At 41.0% G+C, this 23,762-nt stretch overlaps 6 protein-coding genes and 1 long non-coding RNA gene across 8 annotated transcripts; 1 reads left to right on the top strand and 6 right to left on the bottom strand.

Moving 5' to 3' along the window:
- Window positions 1–383: 383 nt before the first annotated feature.
- On the bottom strand, window positions 384–2,186 carry LOC111796885 (cytochrome P450 CYP82D47-like). The gene is made up of 2 exons (XM_023679680.2): window positions 1,212–2,186; window positions 384–1,131 (listed from the first exon to the last, which is right to left on the bottom strand). The coding sequence occupies exons 1-2, from the start codon at window positions 2,151–2,153 to the stop codon at window positions 508–510; spliced, it is 1,566 nt and encodes a 521-aa protein (XP_023535448.2). The 5' UTR covers window positions 2,154–2,186; the 3' UTR covers window positions 384–507.
- Window positions 2,187–4,554: 2,368 nt separating this feature from the next.
- LOC111796893 (cytochrome P450 CYP82D47-like) lies at window positions 4,555–7,213 on the bottom strand. 2 transcript variants are annotated; one of them, XM_087124689.1, is made up of 3 exons: window positions 6,050–7,213; window positions 5,540–5,973; window positions 4,555–4,848 (listed from the first exon to the last, which is right to left on the bottom strand). In XM_087124689.1, exons 1-3 carry the CDS (start codon window positions 7,010–7,012, stop codon window positions 4,647–4,649), a joined length of 1,599 nt encoding a protein of 532 aa, XP_086980815.1. In that variant the 5' UTR covers window positions 7,013–7,213; the 3' UTR covers window positions 4,555–4,646. The 2 variants fall into 2 exon arrangements, with proteins under 2 accessions (XP_086980815.1, XP_023535456.1); XM_023679688.2 differs by lacking the exon at window positions 4,555–4,848 and having other exon boundaries at window positions 5,055–5,973; window positions 6,050–7,144.
- Window positions 7,214–8,278: 1,065 nt separating this feature from the next.
- Window positions 8,279–11,385, top strand: LOC111796897 (uncharacterized). Its single transcript, XR_002815439.2, has 4 exons — window positions 8,279–9,113; window positions 9,204–9,281; window positions 9,839–9,918; window positions 11,122–11,385. It is a non-coding gene; the product is annotated as an uncharacterized LOC111796897 (long non-coding RNA).
- A 555-nt stretch (window positions 11,386–11,940) lies between these two features.
- LOC111796891 (strychnine-10-hydroxylase) lies at window positions 11,941–14,441 on the bottom strand. Its single transcript, XM_023679686.2, has 3 exons — window positions 13,836–14,441; window positions 12,904–13,407; window positions 11,941–12,695 (listed from the first exon to the last, which is right to left on the bottom strand). The coding sequence occupies exons 1-3, from the start codon at window positions 14,289–14,291 to the stop codon at window positions 12,063–12,065; spliced, it is 1,593 nt and encodes a 530-aa protein (XP_023535454.1). The 5' UTR covers window positions 14,292–14,441; the 3' UTR covers window positions 11,941–12,062.
- An 894-nt stretch (window positions 14,442–15,335) lies between these two features.
- LOC111796892 (cytochrome P450 82A3-like) lies at window positions 15,336–17,278 on the bottom strand. Its single transcript, XM_023679687.2, has 3 exons — window positions 16,790–17,278; window positions 16,218–16,715; window positions 15,336–16,065 (listed from the first exon to the last, which is right to left on the bottom strand). The coding sequence occupies exons 1-3, from the start codon at window positions 17,243–17,245 to the stop codon at window positions 15,433–15,435; spliced, it is 1,587 nt and encodes a 528-aa protein (XP_023535455.1). The 5' UTR covers window positions 17,246–17,278; the 3' UTR covers window positions 15,336–15,432.
- Window positions 17,279–19,035: 1,757 nt separating this feature from the next.
- On the bottom strand, window positions 19,036–21,013 carry LOC111796890 (cytochrome P450 CYP82D47). Its single transcript, XM_023679685.2, has 2 exons — window positions 19,922–21,013; window positions 19,036–19,833 (listed from the first exon to the last, which is right to left on the bottom strand). The coding sequence occupies exons 1-2, from the start codon at window positions 20,876–20,878 to the stop codon at window positions 19,195–19,197; spliced, it is 1,596 nt and encodes a 531-aa protein (XP_023535453.1). The 5' UTR covers window positions 20,879–21,013; the 3' UTR covers window positions 19,036–19,194.
- Window positions 21,014–21,217: 204 nt separating this feature from the next.
- On the bottom strand, window positions 21,218–23,606 carry LOC111796889 (strychnine-10-hydroxylase). The gene is made up of 2 exons (XM_023679684.2): window positions 22,601–23,606; window positions 21,218–21,982 (listed from the first exon to the last, which is right to left on the bottom strand). The coding sequence occupies exons 1-2, from the start codon at window positions 23,594–23,596 to the stop codon at window positions 21,359–21,361; spliced, it is 1,620 nt and encodes a 539-aa protein (XP_023535452.1). The 5' UTR covers window positions 23,597–23,606; the 3' UTR covers window positions 21,218–21,358.
- Between the last annotated feature and the right edge of the window lie 156 nt (window positions 23,607–23,762).

A 23,762-nucleotide genomic window follows, 5' to 3' on the forward strand; every position in this document is an offset into this window, starting at 1 on the left:
CGGGAAATGCATTATTTGAAGGTCACATCTTTGGACCATTTCAAAATTGTGTATATTGTAGTCACACGGTCCCTTTCAAAAAAGTGAAGTCTTTCAAAAAAGTGAGTCTTTTTTAAGCTTTTGAACATTGGGATGTCACTCTTCCTTTAAATGTGTGGCAGCCAAAATCTGTGCAATCTTCTACTCACGAGGCAAGGTTGACTTTGACTTCATTTGTTTCTAATGTGTGCAGAAAGTTTATGAGCTCCTATCTAAAGAAGAACAAGGCAAGTTTGCGTATTGATAACAATTTTCCTATCATCACTCATACTTTCTATAACGTGACCGTTTGCGTATAGATGCGATATATTAGCACAAGGAAGAAAAAAAAAATTATGTTATAATTATACTAAATTTGCATCTTATTAAACTTAATCAACTTATTTTTCATACATGTCACATCAATAATCACATCATGTAATACTTTTATAAATAATTTCATTTATTTTTTTCGACTTCATTTCAAAATTATTCGTAAACTTGGTTCGGTAAGCGTGGACTTAAAACAACTTCAAGTGGTGTTTTTTTAAGAATAGTTATTCCAAAACTCTCATCCATATTGAGTAACTCTTCCGATGGCCTACCAATTTCAAATTCATGAAGTAGGTTTGCAAGAGTAAGATGCATAAGTTGAAGAGCAAATGAGATTCCCGGACAAATCCTTCGACCACACCCAAAAGGCATTAGTTGTTGATTTTGCCCTCTCATGTCAAACTTTGTGTCGCTGGTTAAGAATCTTTCCGGACGAAATTCACAAGGAGCCTCCCATACACGTGGGTCTTTTTGTAGTTTTTGAACATTCACTATGAGGCGTGTCCTTGCAGGGATATGATAGCCTGAAATTGTACAATCTTCTGCAGATTCATGAGGGATTAATAACGGCGCTGCAGGATACAAACGCATCGTCTCCTTCACAATGGCTTGGAGATATGGTAGATTTTTGACATCAGACTCTTTTACTTGTCTTGATCTTCCAACTTTTTCATCTAATTCAAGTTGGGCCTTGTTGAGTGCTGGTTGGTTGTTGAGGAGTAGAGAAAGAGCCCATGTCATAGTAACGGTTGTAGTGTCGGATGCACCCAATATCATCATCTACACAATATCATAATTTAATTTGTTATTTGGTAAGAATTCGTTCATGTAAGGAATGAGTTTTGAATACAATTGCTTACCAAACAAGTAGCTTTGGTGACCATGTCCGCATCAAAACCACAGAACTCTTGATCGTCGACGGTTGAAAGCATGACATCCATGAAGTCTTGTTCCTTTGTCTCCACTCCACCTTCACCCGGACTCTTTTTCTTCTCTCGATGCTCTTTGATCCATTTAGTAACCATCTGGTCAACCACCTTGGCGGTCTTGTTCATGGCTTTCTTATAACCTCCCAAATCCAACCAACTTAGAAACGGAAACGAATCTGAAGGAACAAATGCTCCAAACAGTTCAGAAAGATCCCTGAACGCCTCTCGGTACTGCTCCGCACCACTGCCTTCGAAAACAGTGCTGAATCGCTTTCCCACCACCATCCTAAATATTGTATTCAAACTTACATCCCCAAACCACGCCCTCATCTCAACCCTCACTCTCCCACCTGATCGCTTATTTAATTCATACAGTTTCTTGATCGAACTTCGAACCTCGGATATTCTAATGTGCTGGAGCTGGTGGAGGCGGTGATTGGTGAGGAGTTCAAGCGTGGCTATTTTGCGGACACGGCGCCAGTATGGACCGTAGGGGCTAATCGACAACACTGTGTAGTTGTAGCCGAGCAGCTCTGAGGCTAAACCCTTTGGGCGGGAGGCGAAGATTGTGTCGTTTGTGGTGAAGCACTCTCGCGCTATTTCCCAACTGCTGACGACAAGGGCTGTGTTCATGCCCAATCTTAAGGTAAAAATAGGTCCGTAGGCGTCGGCCATTTTGGCCAAGGTTAAGTGAGTTGGCTTTGTTGCACCTAGTTTATGGAGGTGGCCGATCAGTGGCAAAGCACCACCGGCTTCAGGTGGAAGTGTGTTGTTTCTAGAATGAGCGCGGGGTCTCCGAAATGCAATACGAAAGAGAGCATAGAGAAAAAGGAGAAGGGCGAAGGTTGCAGCTGAGCTGTGAGTAAGTTCCATTGGGTGAGCTTTAGTGTTTAGGAAGGTAGGAATGGGAAGGATTTATATAAGATTTATTGGGTTAAGTGATTGTGTGGAAGATGGCCATTTCTCTTCTTACTTTTTAGATGAAACTGTGTGTTTATTCATTAATTTTATTGGCTTTCAATTGTAAAATAAAAAGAAAAAATAAGATTGATTACATTAATATGAACACAGAACTTTGGAAACTATAAACATATATTTTTAAAGAGTTGAGAAAAGTAATTAGAAGATGTATTTATAAAGTTTAATTTTTTCTTTTGAAAAAAATGTGTTTTTAACCTACAACGTTGGATATTTCAAAATTTGTGGGTTTGGTTGGCACCCAAAAACGTGTGGAGTCCAAACCAAAAATTAAGATAAGGTCAAGAGAATTTTTTATTCCAACCTTATCTCCAACAGCCTCCAATAGTTTGGACTCATCCTAATATAGTTAGGGACTTTAATTATACAAAACTTTATTCTCATTTTTAAGATGTTCATTCAATGAGTGAAATTCATCTTAGTCCAAGTACAGATTTGAAGAAGCTACTAAGAGTTGAACACGAAAATCTGTCTCCCTCATTTTTATGCTTCTATTTATTTTTGTTGTTTGAGTAAGTAAATTGAAGACTACGTTGTAATATTGAAATTTGATTTTTTTTTCGATGTTAGGTTGGTAAAATATTACATTATATATATATTTTTATGAAATATTATTAGATTTATTAAATTGAAACAAATGACACCGAAATATTGATCTTAGTTCATTCATTCAATGTCTTATTCTCAATTTAGGGTTTGTTCCCAAGTATAGGCCTTTCGTAGGCTACATCCTAGGATTACTTAAGATCTCTTGATTTGTCATTTATGCTAGCCTCTTTCATCATCATAGCTCTAGGCCCTCGAGGCGTAATCTCTGTATCAGTATTGGTTCATGCATGCTAAGGCTCAACCAACTCTAAGGTACAACTATGGAGCCCTGCCGCTTGTAACAGGTTCGCTGAAGGAAAGCTAACTGACAAACTTCCAAATAATCCCCACAAAAATCATACATCAATTCTATAGTTATTTGGACTCCTGACAATCGAGTCAGATTTATGATTAGGAGCTAGTTGGTGAACCCCTAATCGTCTCCATGTAACCGCTAATGTCACAAGCATGAATAGTAATCATAAGTCTCAAGGACAACTAATTCTAAGGTACATCAATGGGCCTCTACAGGCAAACTTCCCGGTGGTACCCACAGGGTACAATCATAAGTCATAAAATATCAATTCTATAGTTATCTTGACCTCTGACAATCGAGTCATATTCACAATTAAGGGTTAGTTGGCGAACCCTAATCGTCCCTATATAACTACTAACATCACAAACATATGAAATAGAGACGTAGTATAGCGACCTAAATATGGATACCTAGTCATGAATTTCAGTTCATAGGATAGTTCGTACGCTTTTAGTAAGCATGAATAGTAACAAATCTGATTTACTATTGTTACCGAACATGATAGCGAAATTACTTATAAGCATGGAAACATGGGTAGGTAGACATGAAGTTAAAACAACTTCGAGTGGAGCTTTTCTATGATTAGTCAATTTCATACTCTCTTCCATGTCGAGCAGTGGTATGTGGAAACTTCTCTATAGTAGATATGTTTTAGAACTTTCAAAGAGGACAATATCTGCTGGCGGTGGGTTTAGGTTGTTACAAGTGGTCTCACGCTTTCAAACTCATGTAACAAATTTAGGGAAGGCCCAAAAATGACAATATTTGCTGGTATTTGGTTTTTACCGTTAGAAGCAAACTCTCAATTTCAAACCGATCTAGCAAGTTTGCAAGTGTGAGAAGCATCCCAAACGAGATTGAAGGGCACATCTTTCAACCATTTCAAAATTATATCATTTGTAGAATTTGTCCTCTAGCAACAAATTTCTTTTGGCTTATTAGAAGTTTATCTAGAAGAAATTCGCAAGGTCCCTTCCAAATAAGTGGGTTTTTTTTTTTTTTTTTTTTTTTTATAAGCTTTATAATATTAACTATGAAGCATGTCCCTTTAGATATTGTTGTATTAATAGCGGAAGCAAGATTAAATGTACTAACACACTCACGAACGAAAATTAAACAAAAAGAACAAAAATTTACATAATTCGGTATAGATTCACCGGCTTGAGGCAAGGTTGACTTTGACTTCAATTGTGTTTTTTACTGTGTGCAAAGAAGAACAAGCTCGGGCACTTGCAAGTTTGTGTGTTGATAACAATGGTCCTATGGTTTACTCATACTTTCTATGAACATTACAGTTTGCGTATAGATGGGAAATATTAGCATAAGGAAGAAACAAAAATTATATTATAATTATACTAAATTTTTATCTTATTGAACTTAATAAGCTTTTTTTTTTTTTTTCTTCATACCTGTCACATCAATAATTACATTATACAATACTTTTACAAATAATTTCATTTATTTTCCTCGACTTCGTTTCAAACTTATTCATAAACTTGGATTGGTAGGCGTGGACTTAAAACTACTTCAAGTGGAGTTTTTTTAAGAACGGTGATTCCAAAACCCTCATCCATATTTAGTAATTCTTCCGATGGCCTACCAATTTCAAATTTATGAAGTAGGCTTGCAAGAGTAAGATGCATAAGTTGAAGGGCAAATGAGATTCCCGGACACATCCTTCGACCACTTCCAAATGGCATTAGTTGTTGATTTTGTCCTCTCATGTCAAACTTTGTGTTGCTTGTCAAAAATCTTTCTGGACGAAATTCACAAGGATCCTCCCATACAAGTGGGTCTTTTTGCAGTTTTTGAACATTCACTATAAGACGTGTCTTTGCAGGGATATGATAACCTGAAACCATACAATCTACCATAGATTCATGAGGGACTAATAATGCACTGCAGGATACAAACGCAATGTTTCCTTCACAACGCAATTAAAGGGAGTCGGACACCATTCTCTCTTCTAGCTAAAATTTATGTCTCGTTCATTCTATGCTTCTATTTGTTTTGTTTGGGTAAATGTATTAAAAAGACTATGTTAAAATATTGAAATTTAATTTTTTTAAAATATTATGTGGATAAAATATTATATTATATATTTTTTTTTCTTTATAAAATATTACTAGATTTATTAGATTCAAACAGATGAACGGTCAAATCTTGCCAATACAAGACCGAGCCAAGTCACTCATAAACTTGAGCAGGAAGGCGAGGAGTTATTACAGCCTCAAGTAGATTCTTTCTAATGCTCGTCATTCCAGCACTCTCCTCCATGTCGAGGAGCTCTTTAGATGGCCTTCTTATTTCGAACCCATGAAGCAGATTTGCAAGTGTTAAATGCAAAACTTGGAGGGCAAACGAGATTCCAGGACACATTCTTCTACCACTTCCAAATGGTATTAACTGGGGACTCTGTCCTCTAACATCAAAATCTTTATTATCAGTTAGAAATCTCTCTGGTCGAAATTCACACGGATCTTTCCATATTTGTGGGTCTCTTTGAAGCTTTTGAACATTCACGATAAGACGTGTTCCTGCTGGGATATGGTAACCAACAACCGTACAATCCTCTATGGATTCATGAGGGATTAGGATCGGTGCTGCTGGATATAAACGCAATGTTTCCTTCACAATAGCTTGAAGATACAACAAATTCTTTACATCAGACTCTCTCACTTGCCTTTGTCTCCCAACGTGTTCGTCTAATTCAAGTTGAGCTCTCTCAATGACTTCTGGATGATTAAGAAGTAAAGAAAGAGCCCATACCATCGTTATTGTTGTAGTGTCGGACCCGGCCAATATAAGAGCCTACACAAGCATCGACTAGTTTAGAGACGTAAAAAACATATAAGTATGTATGAAATATAAAGCTAATTATGCGTACCAAACATGTAGCCTTGGTGACAGTATGAGCATCATAGTTAGAGAGTTGTCCATCATCTTTAACATTAGAAAGCATGACATCCATGAAGTGATGAGGCTCCTCCATCTTCCCTTCACTAACATTCTTGTTTTGTCGATGCTCTTGAAGCCATTTATCAAACACCTCGTCAAGCACCTTGGCCGTGTTCTTCATGGCCTTCTCATGTCCTCCCAAGTCCAACCATTTTAGAAATGGAAACGAATCCGAGGGAACAAATACTCCAAACCATTCAAAGAAATCCCTCAACGCCGTCCGATATTCTTCATTGCCACTTCCTTCCACCGCCGTGGAGAATCGCTTGCCAACCACTATCCTGAATATTGTGTTGAGAGTTATATCACCAAACCACGTCTTCATCTCCACCAACACTCCCTCATTTGATCCATTACTTCTACCCTTCACACACACCTCATATAGTTTCTTAATCGAACTCCGAACCTCGAACACTCGAATGTGTTGGAGCTGCTCGAGGCGTTGGTTCGTTAAGAGCTCGAGCGTGGCTAGTTTGCGGACATGGCGCCAGTGTGGACCATAAGGGCTCAACCCCATCATGGCATAGTCATACCCCAACAGCTTTGAGGCCACAAGCTTTGGACGAGAGGCGAAGATTCTGTCGTTTGTACTAAAACACTCTCTCGCTATTTCCCAATTGCTCACGATCAAGTTTGTGTACACACCCAATCTAACGGTGAAAATTGGGCCGTAGGCATCGGCCATTTTGGCAAATGCTATGTGTGCTGGTTCATTTCCGGCTAGACGATGGAGGTGGCCGATCAGCGGCAAGGCTCCGCCGGCTTCAGGTGGCAGTCGCTTCCGATGAGCACCGAATGTTCCTCCATATATCTTGGAGAGAGCATAAAGAAAGATGATGAGGGCGAAGATTCCAGCAAAGACGTCCGATGAGGAGAAGCAAGATAATTCCATTTTGGCTACGAAGATGTTGATAATTTGGAATTGGGCTGTAATGGGTAAATATTAAATGTAGGCATTGGTTTGAAGATGACGAAGCCAAATGAGACACGAAATCCGACAGATAAGAAGTCAATTTTGTTGAATGTCTTACATATTTTATGTATTAGATTGTCGTGACATAAGCAGTGATGGCAACCCACTCCAGGGGCGGCAAAATCGGGGAAACAGACGTCCAACAGGATGAAAAGAGCACCTCACGCATATGCACGCGCGGCCACGTGCGCGTACGGACGCGCATGAGGGAGGGAGGGAAGACGCGCGCTGATGCATTGCCACGTGGCGCCCGCTGCACGGTCAGCCGAGATCGAGGTCCTTGGTTCGAAACCGGAAGGACGCGCTGGAAATCCGAATTCTTTTATGCTGACGCGTGGCAACGAGAAGCCGGGTCGGTGTCCTGGGTTTCACGCGGGTCTTCGGGTCGCGGACTCGGTTAGCGGGCCGCCGGCCTTCGATTCCTGCCCGTCGCGCAGTATTTCATAGAATTACTCCGCCATTGGATGATTGACACGTGTCCCTCTCTTCTCCGGCGATGCGCGTCTCCTTCGCCGCCTGACACGTGTCTCGGCTGCCGTTTGGTTCTCCTTCCTTCTGCAATTTCCAATTATTTTTTCCATTTTGTTTGCATTTTCATATTTCTTTCTACATAACTGGGACTAACACCATTTCTTCCCGAGATTTATAGAGTTTATATCCATATTTAAGTAAATATTTTTTCTACAATTTATTTTTAATGGTCGAGATAATTATCTTAGTCTAAAGATAGCAACAAACAGCAATACATATCTCGTGTGACAAAAGCAGAAACTTCTATAGCAATACATATCTCGTGTGACAAAAGCAGAAACTTCTATAGCAATACATATCTCGTGTGACAAAAGCAGAAACTTCTGTTTTGGATTGGAATCTTCTACAACTTTCTTTACAGATTGAGTTAACCTATTTAAATTTCAGATTCTAACTCTTATTATATCTCACCAATCTCAAGGAAATCCTAAAATTTAGATTCAAGAACATTAATTTATAATTTTTTTTTTTTTTTTTGACAGTTTCAAATGATTTAAGAATCAAGAATGTTCTCCTCTAGGTTCTATGAAGATTTCGTGAAGAAGGCTGGACGGTAATCGAACTCTTGTGGAGCTACGATCACCTCTCTCCAGAATTTTCTTTCTCTCTCTAGAACCGTCTTTCTCTCCCTCTTTTCTTTTCCCCTCGTTTACTTTTTTTTTTTTCTTTTTTCCCTTTATTTTTCTCACTGTCCTCAATTTCAGGGGCGGAAGGGAGAGCAGAATGACCGATTTACACCTCCGAGTTGACTTTCATCATATTTATAATTTTCCATCATTTTACTTTTATATTTTCCTCAAGTTATTCTTTTAATTTCTAACCATTTTTCTTCTCAAACTTTGGTTTCTAAATTTTCCAATAAAATCTTAAGAGTTCGACTTTAAAGGTAATTAGATTTTTCATTTTTCGTCGAAGCTCGAGTCTTAAAAATGCCTAGATGAGAATTTAAATGGAGGCATACTCTAGATGTTCTAATGAGATGAATAGCACATGGGTCGGTTCAGAGAAATATGTCTGAGCAAGTCAAGATGACCAAGTTGCCTCGAGCGAATTAAGTTACGATTAAACATGCATATATGAGCGGTGTATGTGGCTGAACAATAAATTGTTTTCGGTTGATGAAAGCAAACATAGCCTTAGATCTAATAACCACAAAATCGGGCCAAAAATGCTGTAATACCCGAATTTTTAGATGAATAAATAAATAAAATAAGAATAACAACATAGGGGCAAAATGGTCATTTTGCCCCTACTCTTCTTGAAGAAGAAAGAAAGAGAGAAAAGAAAAGAAAAAGAGAGAGAATAGAGAAAGGAGAAGAAGTTAGGGTTTGGGAGAGAGGAAGAACAGAGATGACAAATCGCCATAGGAGATCGGATCAGAACCGACGCCAGAGAACCGAGTCCCCAATCTAAACCGTCAAATAGCTCGAGGCAAGGTGCTCTCACGAATCGCACCTTCCTATTTCGACAAAACGTTCAAGAACTTCAGGTTAGTCCACGAGTATCTACATTGAGAAGTCATCAAGATTTTCATGTGCTAGCAACGTTTTGTGTTGATCCTTGGACTCTCCCTCAACAGCGCTATCTGGTTAGGTTCTGGAGTGAAGGCGGCCAAGATCGGCATTCGAATCGGAGTTTAAAGATAACTTGATTTTCGGTAAGAACTCGTGTTTTTCTCCGAATTTGAACTCAAATAATAAGATCTGTGATCATCAGAAAAAGTTTAAGAAAATTCTTTCCAAGGAGTAGAATATGAGGTCTACAAGTTTCGTGAAGAAAATTTAACGAATCGGATTAAGGATTGGGAGATAAAAAAATCGGAAGAAAATAGATCGAAACAGGAAAGAGACCTGGAAAAATGAAGGCAGGAGAGAGGGTGGAGGCCGCCACGCGTCGGTCGGCGTGCGGCGGAACCGGTGATCGACACGTGTCGATCACCGGCTGATGAGGCGCGTCCTCACCCGGCACCGGGCACGCGTCAGGCGCGCGGACCCGGCCGGCCCGACCCGCGCCGCACGCGAAGCGCCCGACCCGGCGCCTCTGACCCGCGCCTGCGCGGGGGAGAAGCGCGTAGGGCACGCGCGCGTAGTAACCTTCCAGGGCGCGTGCGTCGCGCGTGGGGGCGCGTGAGGCACCGTTTTTCTTCCCGTCCGGTCTCTGTTTGCTTGTTTTCCGGCCCGATTTTGATGCTGACCCTATTATTATGTGAATTAGGACCTGTGAAGAAAATTCCAGAATTGTTGGAATCCATTCAGTCAAGAAAAGTCGAACTCGGGAAGGCACGCGTCGACCAAGTAAGTAGCCATTTGGATTTCCACGAGCAGTACTTGTAGGAACCGCTAGGAACAAGCATGCATGCTACCACCTATGAAATTAGCTAGCCGGACTTAGCGTGTTATTATAGAAACTGCGAATATAAGATGATTATGGAAAGCTAGATACAAAATGTGTATTAAATCTGTTTTGGTTGAGACTCTGATAATGTATGTATGCATGAGGAGGTTGGGGAAACTTGTGAAATCTGCGCTCCGGGTAAAGATGGACGTTATCTTCCCGTTGAACATGTTTGATAATTTTGCATGAACTGCTGCGTGTAAACTCTATTGTATGATGATTGCTTATATTATCTTTCTTGATGAATAGGAAGAAATTATGAGCTTAGATTAGGACGCTTATGGCTAAGTAGGCTAGACGAGACCCTAGATTGGGGGACCTCTAGAATACCGTGCAATTAGACCCGCGAAATGATTACCGGTGGAATCAGAACCCAGAATTCCAAAACTGATAGGTTTGTGACATCAGGCACGAGAATCCTAGAGAAACACGAATCTAAGTCTAAGGCACCAAGTTCCACCCTAGAAAGAATAATAGGTCACCACGGAACTGTAGGTAGCCCGTTAGAGTTGAGCAGTGAAGATAGTGTCATCAGAACCTCCACTTCCCTCTCTCCTCCGATACCATACCGTCGAGACAGAGCTCCGGTACGGTGATCGTTGAGCTTTGCAGATCCGGATAGGGAAGTGTGACAGGTGCCCAGACCTAGTGGTGATAGCTAAGGGGTCTTCTGAACAGGACTACTGGGCCGTAGAAACCCGTCCCTGAGCGGGGGACGTGGAGCCACTTAGGATGACTCAGTAGCTGATCGGCACATAGGGGGTCGCACCCCGTTTTGTGGATGTATGGTCCCGTGTGAGGGTCGTCAGTTAACCTCCACGAATGATGTTCAAAGAGAGAGTCACGTATTCAGATCCAGCCATACGATCCCCTCAGATTTGCTTATGAGGTCGCGCCTCACCTCAGGACACTGATCATTTCACTGCATAAGATGGGCAAGCCTTTTATGATACAGAAAGGAGAGTTGTAGCTTAGATCACTCTCCTTAGAAACCCGAGAAAGATCGTGGTTACCTACCAAGATAAGGATGCGAAAAGAGCCTACAAGTAGGCTGCTTACTGAGTATATTTTTATACTCACCCCTTTCTCCCCTTTTTTTTCAGGTACCAATCGATACGGGGAGGTGTTCGAGAGCTGTGCGGTCACAGAGGGGTGTCGTTCCGGAGCGTCAGTCCTTGGTCGGTCTTTTAGAGTCCTTTGTTCGTTTTCATATTTAGAATCTTTTGTATTTTCCTTCATAATTGTATTTTTCATTTGAAATATTTGATTTTAATTTTGTATTTCATTTTTACATTTGCAATTTCCTTTGTAATATTTTCGAAACAAATCTTCTTTCTCTTTTGTTTTAATTGAATGGTATCCTTTTACTTTGCTTTTCTTTTCTTTTATTTTCTTTTTGTTTGTTTTCGATTTCGTCCTTTTAGTCACGAGTTCGATTCTTCGAAGCCTCGAAAATCGGGTCGTGACAAATGTAAACAAGAGTTACATTTTTTATAAGATGACAGCTAAAAAAAGTACGACCGGCACTTTAAAGGACTTGATTTTGGTCAGATTAATACTTGTTTGGTTCCATTCCAACATCATATCTGCATTGGATGCTCTTTAAATGCAAGAGGCAACAATTATTTTAAAAATATGACTAAGGCAAATACTCTACCCTCAATCATTATTTCCAATTTTAGCATAATTTAATTTGTTAGATATTACTTTTTAACATTTTTTTTTTCTTTTTCTAAATGAGAACAATAGTGGTGGCCTCTCGCTTGGGTTATTATAAATTATATTAGAGATGGACCTGGCTGGGGCGGTAGCCTCTTGCGGTGAGCGCCAAATATAGTGAAGAAAGCATAAAGAAGGATGAAGATTCCAGGTAGAGCAGCGTTGGGAAGTTCCATACTGTTTTTGGTAATTGTTGGTCGCTGTGAAATGATTTGATTAATAATATTACAAAGACTTTTGATTAAAACATAACAGGAACACATACATGACAGACATAAAACAAATAACTTCCCCATAAACACCCAAAATACAAGCCTGGAAGCGACTACATTATTGGGCCGTGAAGATGCGAAGGTAAACGCGGGGTGACCAAAACATCAAGAGGAACCACTTTCTCATTGGCCATACCGAAATTCTCCGCCATATCAACAGGTTGGGGCGTCGGGGTTTTGACGGTAAAGGAATGTAAAAAGCCAGCCAAAGCGAAATGCACCATTTGAAGCCCAAACGCAACTGCGGGGCACCCTCTTCGCCCACTCCCAAACGGAATCAACTCGAAATTATTCCCTTTCAAATCCACATCGCAATGGGTCGTCAAAAACCTCTCCGGCTTGAACTCAAATGGGTCTGGCCACACGCGTGGGTCGGTTTGGATCTTCCAAATGTTCGGGATCAATTGGGTGCCTTTGGGAACAAAATAGCCAGCCACAAAGCAGTCCTTGTAGAACTCACGAGGACCCAACAGAGGCCCTGCTGGGTACAGTCGCATTGTCTCTTTCACTACGGCTTGTAAATAAACCAACTTGGTTATGTCGCTCTCCTTCACTCGCCTGTCTCTTCCCACCACTTGGTCAAGCTCTTCATAAGCCTTCTCCAGCGCTCGCGGGTTGTTTACCAGTAATGACAGCGCCCATGTTAGAGTCACAGAGCTGCTTTCAGTTCCACCTGCAATCATGTTCTGCATAGGCCGTTGGATGGACTATTAGAAATCACCAATCTCATTCTATTGTCCACTTTGGCATAAATTTTTTGTAGCTTTGCTTTTGATTTTCTAAAACACTTTCGTACCAATAGAGATTTATTCCTTAATTATAAACACACGATCAGTTAGTAGGACTCTCTACCAACAATTCTCAAATAATATAATTAGTTTAAGGAGAGAGTACCAGTGTTGTGGCTTTGACAATTGTATCGTGGTCGAAGTGACTCGGAAGCTCGTTGGAGCGACATAACGAAAGCAAAGAATCCATAAAGTCTCCATCTTTAGTATCCAAACTCTGGTTTTTATCTGTATTCCGGCGGTGTTCTTGGAGCCAACTCTGAAGAATGGAGTCGATTCGTATGGCTATTTTCTCCATTGCCTTACCATGTCTATCAAATCCCAGATTTGCAAGAATAGGAATGTAGTCTCTCAGCATCCCTTCACCCATCAAATGAAAAGACTTCCTAATTGCCATTTGCAAATCTATTGCTTCTTTTTCATCTCCCTTGGCGTTTGGACCTACGCATCGCTTACCTATGATGACCTTAAGAAGCATATTCAATGTCACATCGCCAAACCAACGCTTCATCTCCACCTTAATGTGTCCCAATTGGTTCTTCTCAGAAGCCCATCTTGCGTGCAACTCTGTAACTGATGTGGCCATCTCACTAAGCATCATGCTCTTAACCTGTGTTCACAATATAAACAACGGAATTTAGTAGAACCCCACAATTACCATACTCGATCACGTTTATCAAAGTCAGACACCGAACGATGTGCCAGTGAGGAGGCTGAGTCCCGAAGGGGTGGACACTAGGCGGTGTGCCAGTAGGGACATTAACCTTGAAGGAGGTGGGATTGTGAGATTCTATATCGGTTGGAGAGGAGAACAAAACATTAAGGTGTTGAAACATCTCCCTAACAAAAGCATTTTAAAACTGTGAGGCTGGATGCTATAAGAAACTGGCTAAAGCAGACAATATAGTGGATTTAGACTACAATAACACATGATTTCAGAAAATTGAAGAATTCATTCCTTTTGGAATCTTTTTCATGATAGACACAATTTAAAAACTTTAAAACAAAACTAAAAACAAACAATATGTGAGTTATAACCTGATCCACACATGGGTTGGAGAGGAGGTGCAAGTGGGTTATTTTACGCATATCGCGCCAGTAAGAGCTGTAAGAAGCCAACCCAAACATGGCGAAGTGGTAAGAGAAGTTCCTGGAGACCGAGAGTTCTGGGCGAGATGCAGCGGCGCCGTCGTTAATGCACATGCTTTCTTTCGCCATTTCCCAATTGCTGACGACCAGAGCAGGGCGAGAGCCGAGCTGCAGGTGAAAGATCGGGCCATATTTGTCGGCCATGGCTCCAAGAACATGGTGGGGGAGCTTCCCATTGTTGAGCAGATGGAGGTGGCCAATTATGGGCCAAGCACCCGGCGGCGAAGGGGCCTTCTTTGGCTCACACACTCCCCTCTTCACCCACTTTCGTGACAAATAACAAGAAGAAATAATGAAGAGAAGAATGATGGACAATGGGTTTAGGTAAGGAAGGGGAAACTCCATTACTTTTAGTGTTTGGAATTGAATTGGTGTGGAAGGATGATCATAGTTGAATCAGGTTTGGGGGTTTTAAGCTGCTCCGCCACAACAGTGACAATTAAATATAGACCACAGAAGGAGAGTATCTGGCGTGGCTTCACTATCAAATACAAATGAACCACGAGGTGAATACATATTGTAATGAGTTAGGCGTGAATATGGATGAGTTTCACGAGTTCTAAAATTAGGTTTTTATCTGCTACACACACTTCACAATCATAGACCACACATCGTCCCTACCATATCTTAGACTATTGATTCTCCCATTAATGAGTTTAATTTTGATCTTTAAACAGATTTAACTCTAGTTAGTGGGTGATTGGATGAAAATTAACGAGTTTCTACATAGGTTAGTTAGACAACGATAGCTGATCAATGGAAGGGCATAACGTTATGGAAGTCTAACCCTATATTGCAACCTTCGACTCAATGGAATGGTCACAATATTGATAACCAATATCACTTGAAACTGTTCGTGGAAACCCATTTATAAAGAAAGACGCCTAAAACATTCGACTTACAATACTCACCCATACCATAACACACTCATCTATTATGGGGTAGCTCACTAAGGCCTAAGCGTAGGGTTGGTGGAGCCATACATCAGCCACAAAATTTTACAAACATATAATTTTGCTTACATGGACTCAACTCTAAAGCCCTTCTGAGTCCCACAATGGAACCCTAACTTTTTGAGGTTATAGCTTGTGAAATCTCATATTAGTTGAAAAGAAGTACGAAACTTTTTTTTTTTTTTTTTTTTCTTTTAAGAGTGTAGAAATCTTTTCTTAGTAGATGTGTTTTAAAACTACGAGGCTCACGGGGCCAAAGCGGACAATATCGGTTAGCCGTCGACTTGAGTTGTTACATAGCCCAGGACCCCGTTGTCCCTGTTAAGCTTAGCTATCATTATCACTTCAATTAGTGTTTACACGATTAGCTTAACAATTTTTTCTATTTTCTTAGTGCGATAGATTATGCATTGTGTTTATCTTTTAGCTTTTAACATGCCCATCTAATGCACATTTATTGTAATATTGAAAACTAAGTTTAGCACATATTTGATTTCAGCTTAGCTTGGAAATAAAAGTTGACAATGATTGATTCATGAATTGAAAGCGTGAAGATGAGAGGGTAACCGTGAGGTGACCAAAACATGGAGAGGAAGCACCTTCTCATTGGCCATTCCGAAATTCTCCGACATATCAATAGGGTCCTTAGTGGGGTTTTTGACATCAAAGCACTGTAAAAACCCAGCCAAAGTGAAATGCATCATTTGAAGCCCAAACGCCACTCCCGGGCACCCTCTCCGCCCACTCCCAAACGGAATCAACTCAAAATGATTCCCCTTCAAATCCACATCCTTATGGGTCCTCATAAACCGCTCCGGCTTGAACTCAAACGGCTCACACCAAACCCGTGGGTCGGTTTGGATCTTCCAAATGTTTGGGATCAACTGGGTGCCTTTGGGAACAAAGTAGCCTCCCACAACGCAGTCCTTGTGGAACTCACGAGGCCCCAACAGAGGCCCTGCAGGGTACAATCGCATCGTCTCCTTAATTATGGCTTGTAAATAAACAAGCTTGCTTATGTCGTCCTCCGTCACCCTCCTCTCTCTCCCGACCACCGCGTCCAGCTCCTGCCACGCCTTTTCCAGAACATGTGGATTGTTTAGTAGCAACGACATCGCCCATGTTAGAGTCACCGTCGTGCTTTCAGTTCCACCTGCAATCATATTCTGCATATACAAATTTATCATATCAATTTAAGGAAAGATCATGAATTTATAAATAAATCCAAAATTAAAAAAAAAAAAAAAAAAAAAGGACAATTTGAGAGAATCGTGATTTCTAAGGATACATCATAAATTAAAATTTAGTAGGTACCCACCAGGGTTGTGGCCTTGGTAATGATATCACCATCGTAGTAACCTTCAATCTCCTTCCCATTATATAAAGAAATGAGAGCGTCCATAAAATCTCTGTCTTTTTCACCAGAAGAAGCTGATCTTCTACGCTTGTGCTCTTCCAGCCATTGGCTTAGAACCATGTCGAATCGTTTCGCTATATTCTCCATCACTGGCACCTGCCCATTAAATCCCAGCCGTCCGATCAGTGGAATATAGTCTTGCAACAACCCTTGACCCATCAAATGGAAAGAGTCCCTAATTGCCAATTGGATATCTTTGGCTTCCTTTTCACCGCCCTCGGCGTTCGGACCCACACACCGTTTTCCTATGATGATCTTAAGAAGCATATTCATTATCACATCCCCAAACCAACGCTTCATTTCTACAGCAACCTGCCCCGATTCATCCTTCTGGGCACCCCATGTTTCGTGCAGCTCTGTCAGCGATGTGTTGATCTGAGCGAGCATAGGGCTCTTAACCTGCGTGAAACAATATTAGTAGGGCCACGAGCGTGACTGATCATGAATTTATAAGTAAGGAATATATTTAAAACCTGATGAACGCGTGGATTAGAGAGGAGCTCCATGTGAGTGACTTTACGGATCTCGCGCCAGTAAGGACTGTAAGGAGCCAAGCCGAAGGCAGCAAAGTCGTAAGAGAAATATTTTGTGCCGGAGACACCAGGGCGGGAGGCGGCGGCGGCGTCGTTAACGCACATGCTTTCCTTGGCCATTTCCCAGCTGCTGACCACTAGAGCCGAGCGGGAGCCGAGCTGGAGACGGAAGATGGGCCCATATTTGTCGGCCATGGCTCCAAGAGCATGATGGGGGAGCTTTGCATTGTGGAGAAGATGGAGGTGGCCGATGATGGGCCAGGCTCCCGGCGGTGAAGGCGCCTGCTTGCGCTCTGCCACTTTGTGGTGCTGCCACTTTCGCCACAGATAATAACAGGAAGTAATGAAAAACAAATGAAGAAGCACGGTGATGGAGGAGGGTAATTGGAAGTCCATGATTGTTGGAGGTTAGAAATTAAAGGATTCCTTAAAAGATTTTATAATGGATGAACAAGCACGTGGAGAATTTGATTTGAACCACATATTAAGAAGAGTTAGGTAACACAAGGTATGAACTTGCGTTCTTGGCTACGAACGCGAGGCTGATACTCATTAATGTTTTTTGAGTCCGATCTTCATGACTTTTGATTACAATGTATTTAATTTTTCAATAATATGTTGGTTGATTTACTCATTTTATTTATTTCGTTTCTTTTTTAACAAGTAAATTGTTAAAATATTATTGAGTAATTAATTACCTAATAATAGTGCTACTAATTTTGTTTGAAAAATATTAAGAGTGTAAATTTAACCCATCGTTTTTAATTATTAAGTCAAATAAAGAAGGTATTTATTGTGGTTGCTTCTGGTAATAATTACAAATATAAATTCTCCAGAATTCTCTGAATACCTCCAAAAATAAATAAATAAATAAATAAATCTCAATCATATTGTAACATTTTCATCAAATAATTTATTATTAGATGAGTTAGAATTTTTTTAATCATTATATTATTTATTTGAGTTTAAGCTTTGGAATTATATTATTTTTTAGCTTTTAGAAAAAATGTACTCTTTTAAAATTTTATTTTTGTTCTTGGTAGGTTCTCTTTCCAATAAAAAAAAATAAAAATAATTTTTATAATTTTGGACAAGCATGACCGTGACAAAAGATACTTACTACACAAGATCTTTAAAATTTATTATTATTTTCTTTTTCACGTTTAAATGAAAATAAGAGTGTAATTTAGTGGCGAGGAGAGAGGAGAGCCACCTTTTCAAAAAAAAAACAAAATTTGGGCAATATTTTCAGTTGAGCCAACCACCACCACATAATCTTCTTCTTCCCTCTCTCTCTCTCTCTCTCTCTCGTGTATATCAGCTTACAATAAATTTTAAAACAAACATTTTAAATACTATTTTTTTATTTATTAAACAAAAACGTGTTGCTGCCCGAACATTATTTCAAGCTTTTTATTTTTTTTTTCTTTTATTATAAATATGAGGAGGGAAATAAATCTAGAAATAGAAAATGTAGATATGTTAGGTATAATGTTCATATGTACCTAACCTTTCTCATTCATGTAAGGATGCCGTCAATTTATATCTATACACCTATTTTCAATATTAGTTATCATCTTAGTCATTATGGACGCATTTGCCCAATTGACACCGAACGAATTAATCTTCAATGTTGAATTTAAATAAGGTTAGAATATCAATTTTCATCTACTTTACTTTCATTTTATTTTCAATTTTTATCCCTTCATACTCTCCTATTTAAAATTAATTTTTTACCATCTTGAATAATAATAATAATTTTTTAATATATTTTTTTCTATTAATTATTACACCTTGTTCATGGATGCCACATCCCCAAGTCCGTGTCCATATTCTTTGTGTAATAGCCCATGTCTATCGGTAACAAATATTATTTACTTTAGCCTTTTACATATAGTCGTCAGTTTCACAATTTTAAAATACTTCTACAAGGGAGTTGATGTACAATTTTAAAATGCTTCTACAAGGGAGTTGATGTAGTGTCTCATAATCCACCCTTTTAGAGGCCGACATCTACCGCCCGATGTCCGACTCTCTGATGGTCGGTGTCCATATTCTTCTTCTTCCTTGGAAATTTTAGGATTGAGGTGCAATAATGTGGGTTTGTTGTATGATCTCAGAATTAAGTTAATAAAAAGTAAAAATACATAAATAATTGCTCTAAAGTAGCCACCAAAATATGTGCATTTTGTAGGAGGTTACAAACGCCCTTATGAAACATTTTCACTTGAGAATTGCAAGGAGTAGATGACAAGAAAAATATCCACATGAAACGGCGCAACATAACAGAGTTGATAAACATAAAGACACTGTAAATAGACTTAGAAAACATTATAGCAAATTGATTAGGCAGAATCAACCGCATAAGCACTGGGTAGGAGGCGAGGCTTGACTAGAAGTTTAAGAGAGCTGACTCTACGGGCGGTGAGTCCAGAGTTAACAGCAGCCATGTCAACCGGTTCATCAAAACGAGTTCCAATTTCAAATGAATGAATCAGAGTTGCCAGCAGCAGCTGCGTCATTTGAACTCCAATGCCCAGCCCAGGACAAGCCCTTCTTCCATACCCAAACGGGCCCAGTTCAAAATTCTTGCCACTCACATCCAACTGCTTCTGCCTACCCAGAAACCTCTCGGGCTTGAATTCCAAAGGCTCTGCCCAAACTCGAGGGTCCGTCTGTATCTTCCAAAGGTTAGTGATGAGGCGTGTGCCGGCGGCCACGTTATAGCCTCCCACCGTGCAGTCCTGGCTGAACTCTCGCACACCCCCCAGTGGGCCTGGTGGGTACAACCTAAATGTCTCTTTCACAATGGCTTGGAGATACACCAGCTTGCTTATGTCTGATTCATCCACTACCCTTTCCTTTCCGACATGCATGTCTAGCTCCTCTTGTGCCTTTCTTAGTATCTCTCGGTTGTTCAATAACGATGAGATCGCCCATGTCACAGTGACTGTCATGGTGTCAGTTCCCCCGGCAATAAGGGTCTGTCATACACACTCTAATAAGTCCTCCTCCGACATAAAAAAAAAATGTTAAAACTAAATGGAACGATGAATGTCTTATGTAATATACCATGCAAGTGGCTTTGATGACTGTATCAGCATCATACCCAGCAAGGTCCATCGTTCCTTCTTCAAGAATCGAAAGCATCACATCCATGAAGTCATGTTCACTATCGGCGGCTGCGGCGGTGGAGGAGTGTCTCTTTCGGCGGTGTTCTTCCAGCCATTCCGTAATAAGACAGTCCAATTCCCTTGAAGTTGTCTTCATGGCCTTCTCATAGCCGCCCAAATCCAGCCATCTAAGAAAGGGAATGGCATCTCCCACCATAAACTGACCACCCAAATCAAAGAATTCCCTCATGGCTTTGCGGCACCGTCTCACAACCGCATCATCGCCAACGAATCTCTTCCCGCAAACCATCATCAAACTCACATTCAAATTAATATTCCCAATCCACTCATCCATATCAACAACCAAGTCTCTATTTGTGATCCACAAATCGTAAAGCTCCTTCATCGCTCTCTTCACCTCAGAAACTCTAACGTCTCTGTTCAACGCCAAACGGCGGTTCGACAGCAGTTTGGAGATTATGATTTTGCGCACGCTGCGGTAAAAGGAATCATAATATGGCCTGAACCCAAAACCGGCAAAGTTGTAGCTCAACAATTCGCCTACCACACTTTTGGGACGCGAAGAAACGACTGAATCAAGAGTTGTGTAGCACTCTTTTGCCACTTCCCAATTGCTTATAACCAGGCCTTTCCGGACACCAACTCGAATGGTGAATATTGGTCCGTATTTGTCGGCCATGTCTCCCAGTGTTTCGTAGGGGAGCTTTGGACCTACCAGCAGTCGCAGGTGGCCTATAATCGGCCATCCGCCGTCTGCCTCAGGAGGGTGTCTGCCTTTGCAAGCCCTGCCCTGCTTCTTCAAAATAAAAACAGAGAAGAGAAGCAAGAGGCAGAGTCCTACTATGTTGAGGAACGGTGAAATGATTTCCATGGATGTTGTTTCGGGAAATTGCATGTCAATTGTGTCACTCACTCCAAACCCTATGTATCTATGCAAGTCTGTCAATCCTTATCCAAGATACTAAAACGTGTCGAAGGATAAATTTCCACCATCTCCGACCACTACCACACAACATGACATTTATGCTGCAGCACTCTGCCGCCATTGTAACATGTGCCAAGGATACCTCATTAAAAACATCGAAAGATTTTACAATTTTAAAACATATCCATAATAACTCCGAACCCACGTCAAAATTATGCCATTCATCCTTATCAAATCAGAGTAATAGTTTATTTCAGTAGACTTTTTGTAGGAGCTATTTATATTTTTATTTAAATAGGAGCCCTCTGCTTGATAAAACACAAACACACAGTAAACCGTTCATTATTTCAGTTGTCCTTGTATTACCTTCTTCGAGTAATAATATTTTCATATTTATTCACACCTTTGAACGTGAGATATTGTGACAACCCAAAACAGAGTTTGCTGAGATCACGCGTAAGCAGTAGGTAGGAGACGTGGCTTGACGAGAACTTGAAGAGGGTTGACTCTGTGCATGGTGAGCCCAAGGTTGGCAGTCATGTCCACCGCTTCATCACAACGAGTTCTAAGTTGGAATGAATGAATCAAACTGGCTAGCACCAAGGGCGTCATTAAAAGGCTAATCCCCTGCCCAGGACAGGCCCTTCTTCCATACCCAAAGGGAGACAGTTCGAAGTGCTGGCCCTTCACATCCATGTGCTTGTGGCTGCTTAGAAACCTCTCAGGCTTGAACTCCGAAGGCTCTTGCCAAATTCGAGGGTCCCTCTGTATCTTCCAAATGTTTGTGATGAGGTACGTGCCTGCCGCGACGTTGTAGCCTCCAATTGTGCAGTCCTGGGTTACCTCTCGCGCCCCCGACAGTGGGCCTGCTGGGTACAGCCTTAATGTCTCTTTGATTACGGCTTGGAGATACACCAGCTTGCTTATGTCTGATTCATCCACTACCCTTTCCTTCCCAACGTGGATGTCTAGCTCCTCCTCTACTTTTCTCAATGCCTCTTGGTTGTTCAGTAATAACGAGATCGCCCATGTTAGAGTTACCGCCATCGTATCAGTTCCCCCAGAAATAAGCGTCTGCAATAACATCTCAGACACTAGTCAAAAAAAATTTCAAAACTAAAACATATCATGGTTTTAAAACAACTTAAGCACAATCCCACCCTGGAGAAGGGAAGTCCTACTGGCGCATGGTTCGATTATAGAGAGAGTCTGCATCCTCACTGATACATCATCTCGTTACCAGAGAGGTTTCTACCCCTTAGTTCCCCTCTCCCTATGTGGGATCTCACAACCTACCTTCTTACGAGGAAGTACTCGCTGGCACACCGTCCCAATTACTAGAGAAACTCGCTAGCACACCGTCCCAGTTACTGGACGGGTTTTCACACCCTTCGTTGGTTGCGAGATAGCCAGCATCTTTGCTGGCACACAGTTCCTTATTGAAGAGGTTTCCACACCCTTCGTTCCCTCTCCAACAAAATTTCACAATTCATCCTGTTTCTTCGCTAACACACGGCCAGATTAGGTATAGTCGTCAACCTCATGATTTTAAAACACTCTCTACTACTACCACCATGGTTTTAAAACACTCTCCACTGCAACCAACTTGCAGTCACAATTTAGTAGAGTTAGAAGTAAGGGAAGTGAAGATTAAGAACTTTTTAATATATAAAAGCTAAAAAAAGAGCATACCAAGCAAGTAGCTTTGTTGACAGTATCAGCATCATATCCAGCAAGGTCCAAGCCTTCAAGAAGAGATGGCATCGCAGCCATGAGGTCGTGTTCCCCGTCGGCGTCGGCGTCGCTACAGTCTCTCTTCTTCCGGCGATGTTCTTCCAGCCATTCCTCCATAAGACAGTCCAATTCTTTCCATACTTTGTTCGTCGCCTTTTGATATCCACCCAAATCCAGCCATTTCAAAAAAGGAATCGCATCTCCCACTATAAACTTCCCCCCCAAATCAAAAAAACCCCTCATCGCTTTACGACATCGTTCCATCTCCCTCTCGTCGCCGCAAGAACCGCCAACGAATCGCTTTCCACAAACCATCATCAGAATCACATTCAAAGCGATATTCCCAATCCACTCGTCCAAATCAAGAACTAAATAGGAGTCTGATGAGGCTTCCCCTGTTTTCGCCCATAAATTGTAAACCTCCTTCACCGATCTTTTCACCTCAGAAACTCTAATATCTCTCTGTAACTCCAGACGGCGGTTGGAAAGCGCCTCGGAGGCTACGATCTTACGCATGTTCCGGTAAAAGGAATCGCAGTGGGGCCTGAACCCAAAACCGGCGAAGTTGTATCCCAGTTTCTTTTGTAATATAATTTTGGGTCGCGAAGACACGATTGAATCGAGGGTGGTGTAGCACTCTGTAGCTACTTCCCAACTGCTAATAACGAGGGCTTGGCGGACACCGATTCGGATGCCAAATATTGGGCCATATTTGTCGGCCACTCCTCCTAACGTTTCATGGAGGAGCTGCGAATTAGTACTGAGCAGTCGTAGATGGCCGATTATGGGCCATCCGCCGGCTACTTCAGGAGGTTGTGATCGGCGGTTACGGGATGTAGCCTTCTTGAGAACAAAATATGAGAAGAGAAGCAAGAGGAAGAGTAGTCCAGCTACAGTGCTGTTGAGATATGGGGAAATCTGATCTGCCATGGATGTCATAGTGGGAAGCTCCATGCCACTGAATTGGTCATCTATACACAACCACAACTTATGCTTGACAAAACAATTCTATTTTCTTTGATTTTTGTCAAAGGAAAAACGCCTTTATTAGATTTAATTTTACACCAATTTATTGACTTTATTGTGTTAATAATTGTTTGGCAATTCTGATAAGTTATTT

This window comes from Cucurbita pepo, chromosome 6 (genome assembly GCF_057944985.1).
Source record: "Cucurbita pepo subsp. pepo isolate OVF chromosome 6, ASM5794498v1, whole genome shotgun sequence".
In the NCBI taxonomy this organism is placed as follows: Eukaryota; Viridiplantae; Streptophyta; class Magnoliopsida; order Cucurbitales; family Cucurbitaceae; genus Cucurbita; species Cucurbita pepo.

Bases quoted from the DNA above. Each gene is read 5' to 3' on its own strand.
- LOC111796885 (XM_023679680.2), bottom strand. From the start codon at position 2,153: ATGGAACTTACTCACAGCTCAGCTGCAACCTTCGCCCTTCTCCTTTTT. The intron at 1,132-1,211 runs GTAAGCAATTGT...GATATTGTGTAG, and splicing joins TCACCAAAGCTACTTGTTTG to ATGATGATATTGGGTGCATC.
- LOC111796893 (XM_087124689.1), bottom strand. From the start codon at position 7,012: ATGGAATTATCTTGCTTCTCCTCATCGGACGTCTTTGCTGGAATCTTC. The intron at 5,974-6,049 runs GTACGCATAATT...ATGCTTGTGTAG, and splicing joins TCACCAAGGCTACATGTTTG to GCTCTTATATTGGCCGGGTC. The intron at 4,849-5,539 runs GTGTCCTGGAAT...GCCATTTGGAAG, and splicing joins TTTGGAAGTGGTAGAAGAAT to TGGTCGAAGGATGTGTCCGG.
- LOC111796891 (XM_023679686.2), bottom strand. From the start codon at position 14,291: ATGGAGTTTCCCCTTCCTTACCTAAACCCATTGTCCATCATTCTTCTC. The intron at 13,408-13,835 runs GTTATAACTCAC...TTGTGAACACAG, and splicing joins CCAACCCATGTGTGGATCAG to GTTAAGAGCATGATGCTTAG. The intron at 12,696-12,903 runs GTACTCTCTCCT...CGGCCTATGCAG, and splicing joins TTGTCAAAGCCACAACACTG to AACATGATTGCAGGTGGAAC.
- LOC111796892 (XM_023679687.2), bottom strand. From the start codon at position 17,245: ATGGACTTCCAATTACCCTCCTCCATCACCGTGCTTCTTCATTTGTTT. The intron at 16,716-16,789 runs GTTTTAAATATA...TGTTTCACGCAG, and splicing joins CTAATCCACGCGTTCATCAG to GTTAAGAGCCCTATGCTCGC. The intron at 16,066-16,217 runs GTGGGTACCTAC...TTGTATATGCAG, and splicing joins TTACCAAGGCCACAACCCTG to AATATGATTGCAGGTGGAAC.
- LOC111796890 (XM_023679685.2), bottom strand. From the start codon at position 20,878: ATGCAATTTCCCGAAACAACATCCATGGAAATCATTTCACCGTTCCTC. The intron at 19,834-19,921 runs GTATATTACATA...TGTGTATGACAG, and splicing joins TCATCAAAGCCACTTGCATG to ACCCTTATTGCCGGGGGAAC.
- LOC111796889 (XM_023679684.2), bottom strand. From the start codon at position 23,596: ATGGAGCTTCCCACTATGACATCCATGGCAGATCAGATTTCCCCATAT. The intron at 21,983-22,600 runs GTATGCTCTTTT...ATGTTATTGCAG, and splicing joins TCAACAAAGCTACTTGCTTG to ACGCTTATTTCTGGGGGAAC.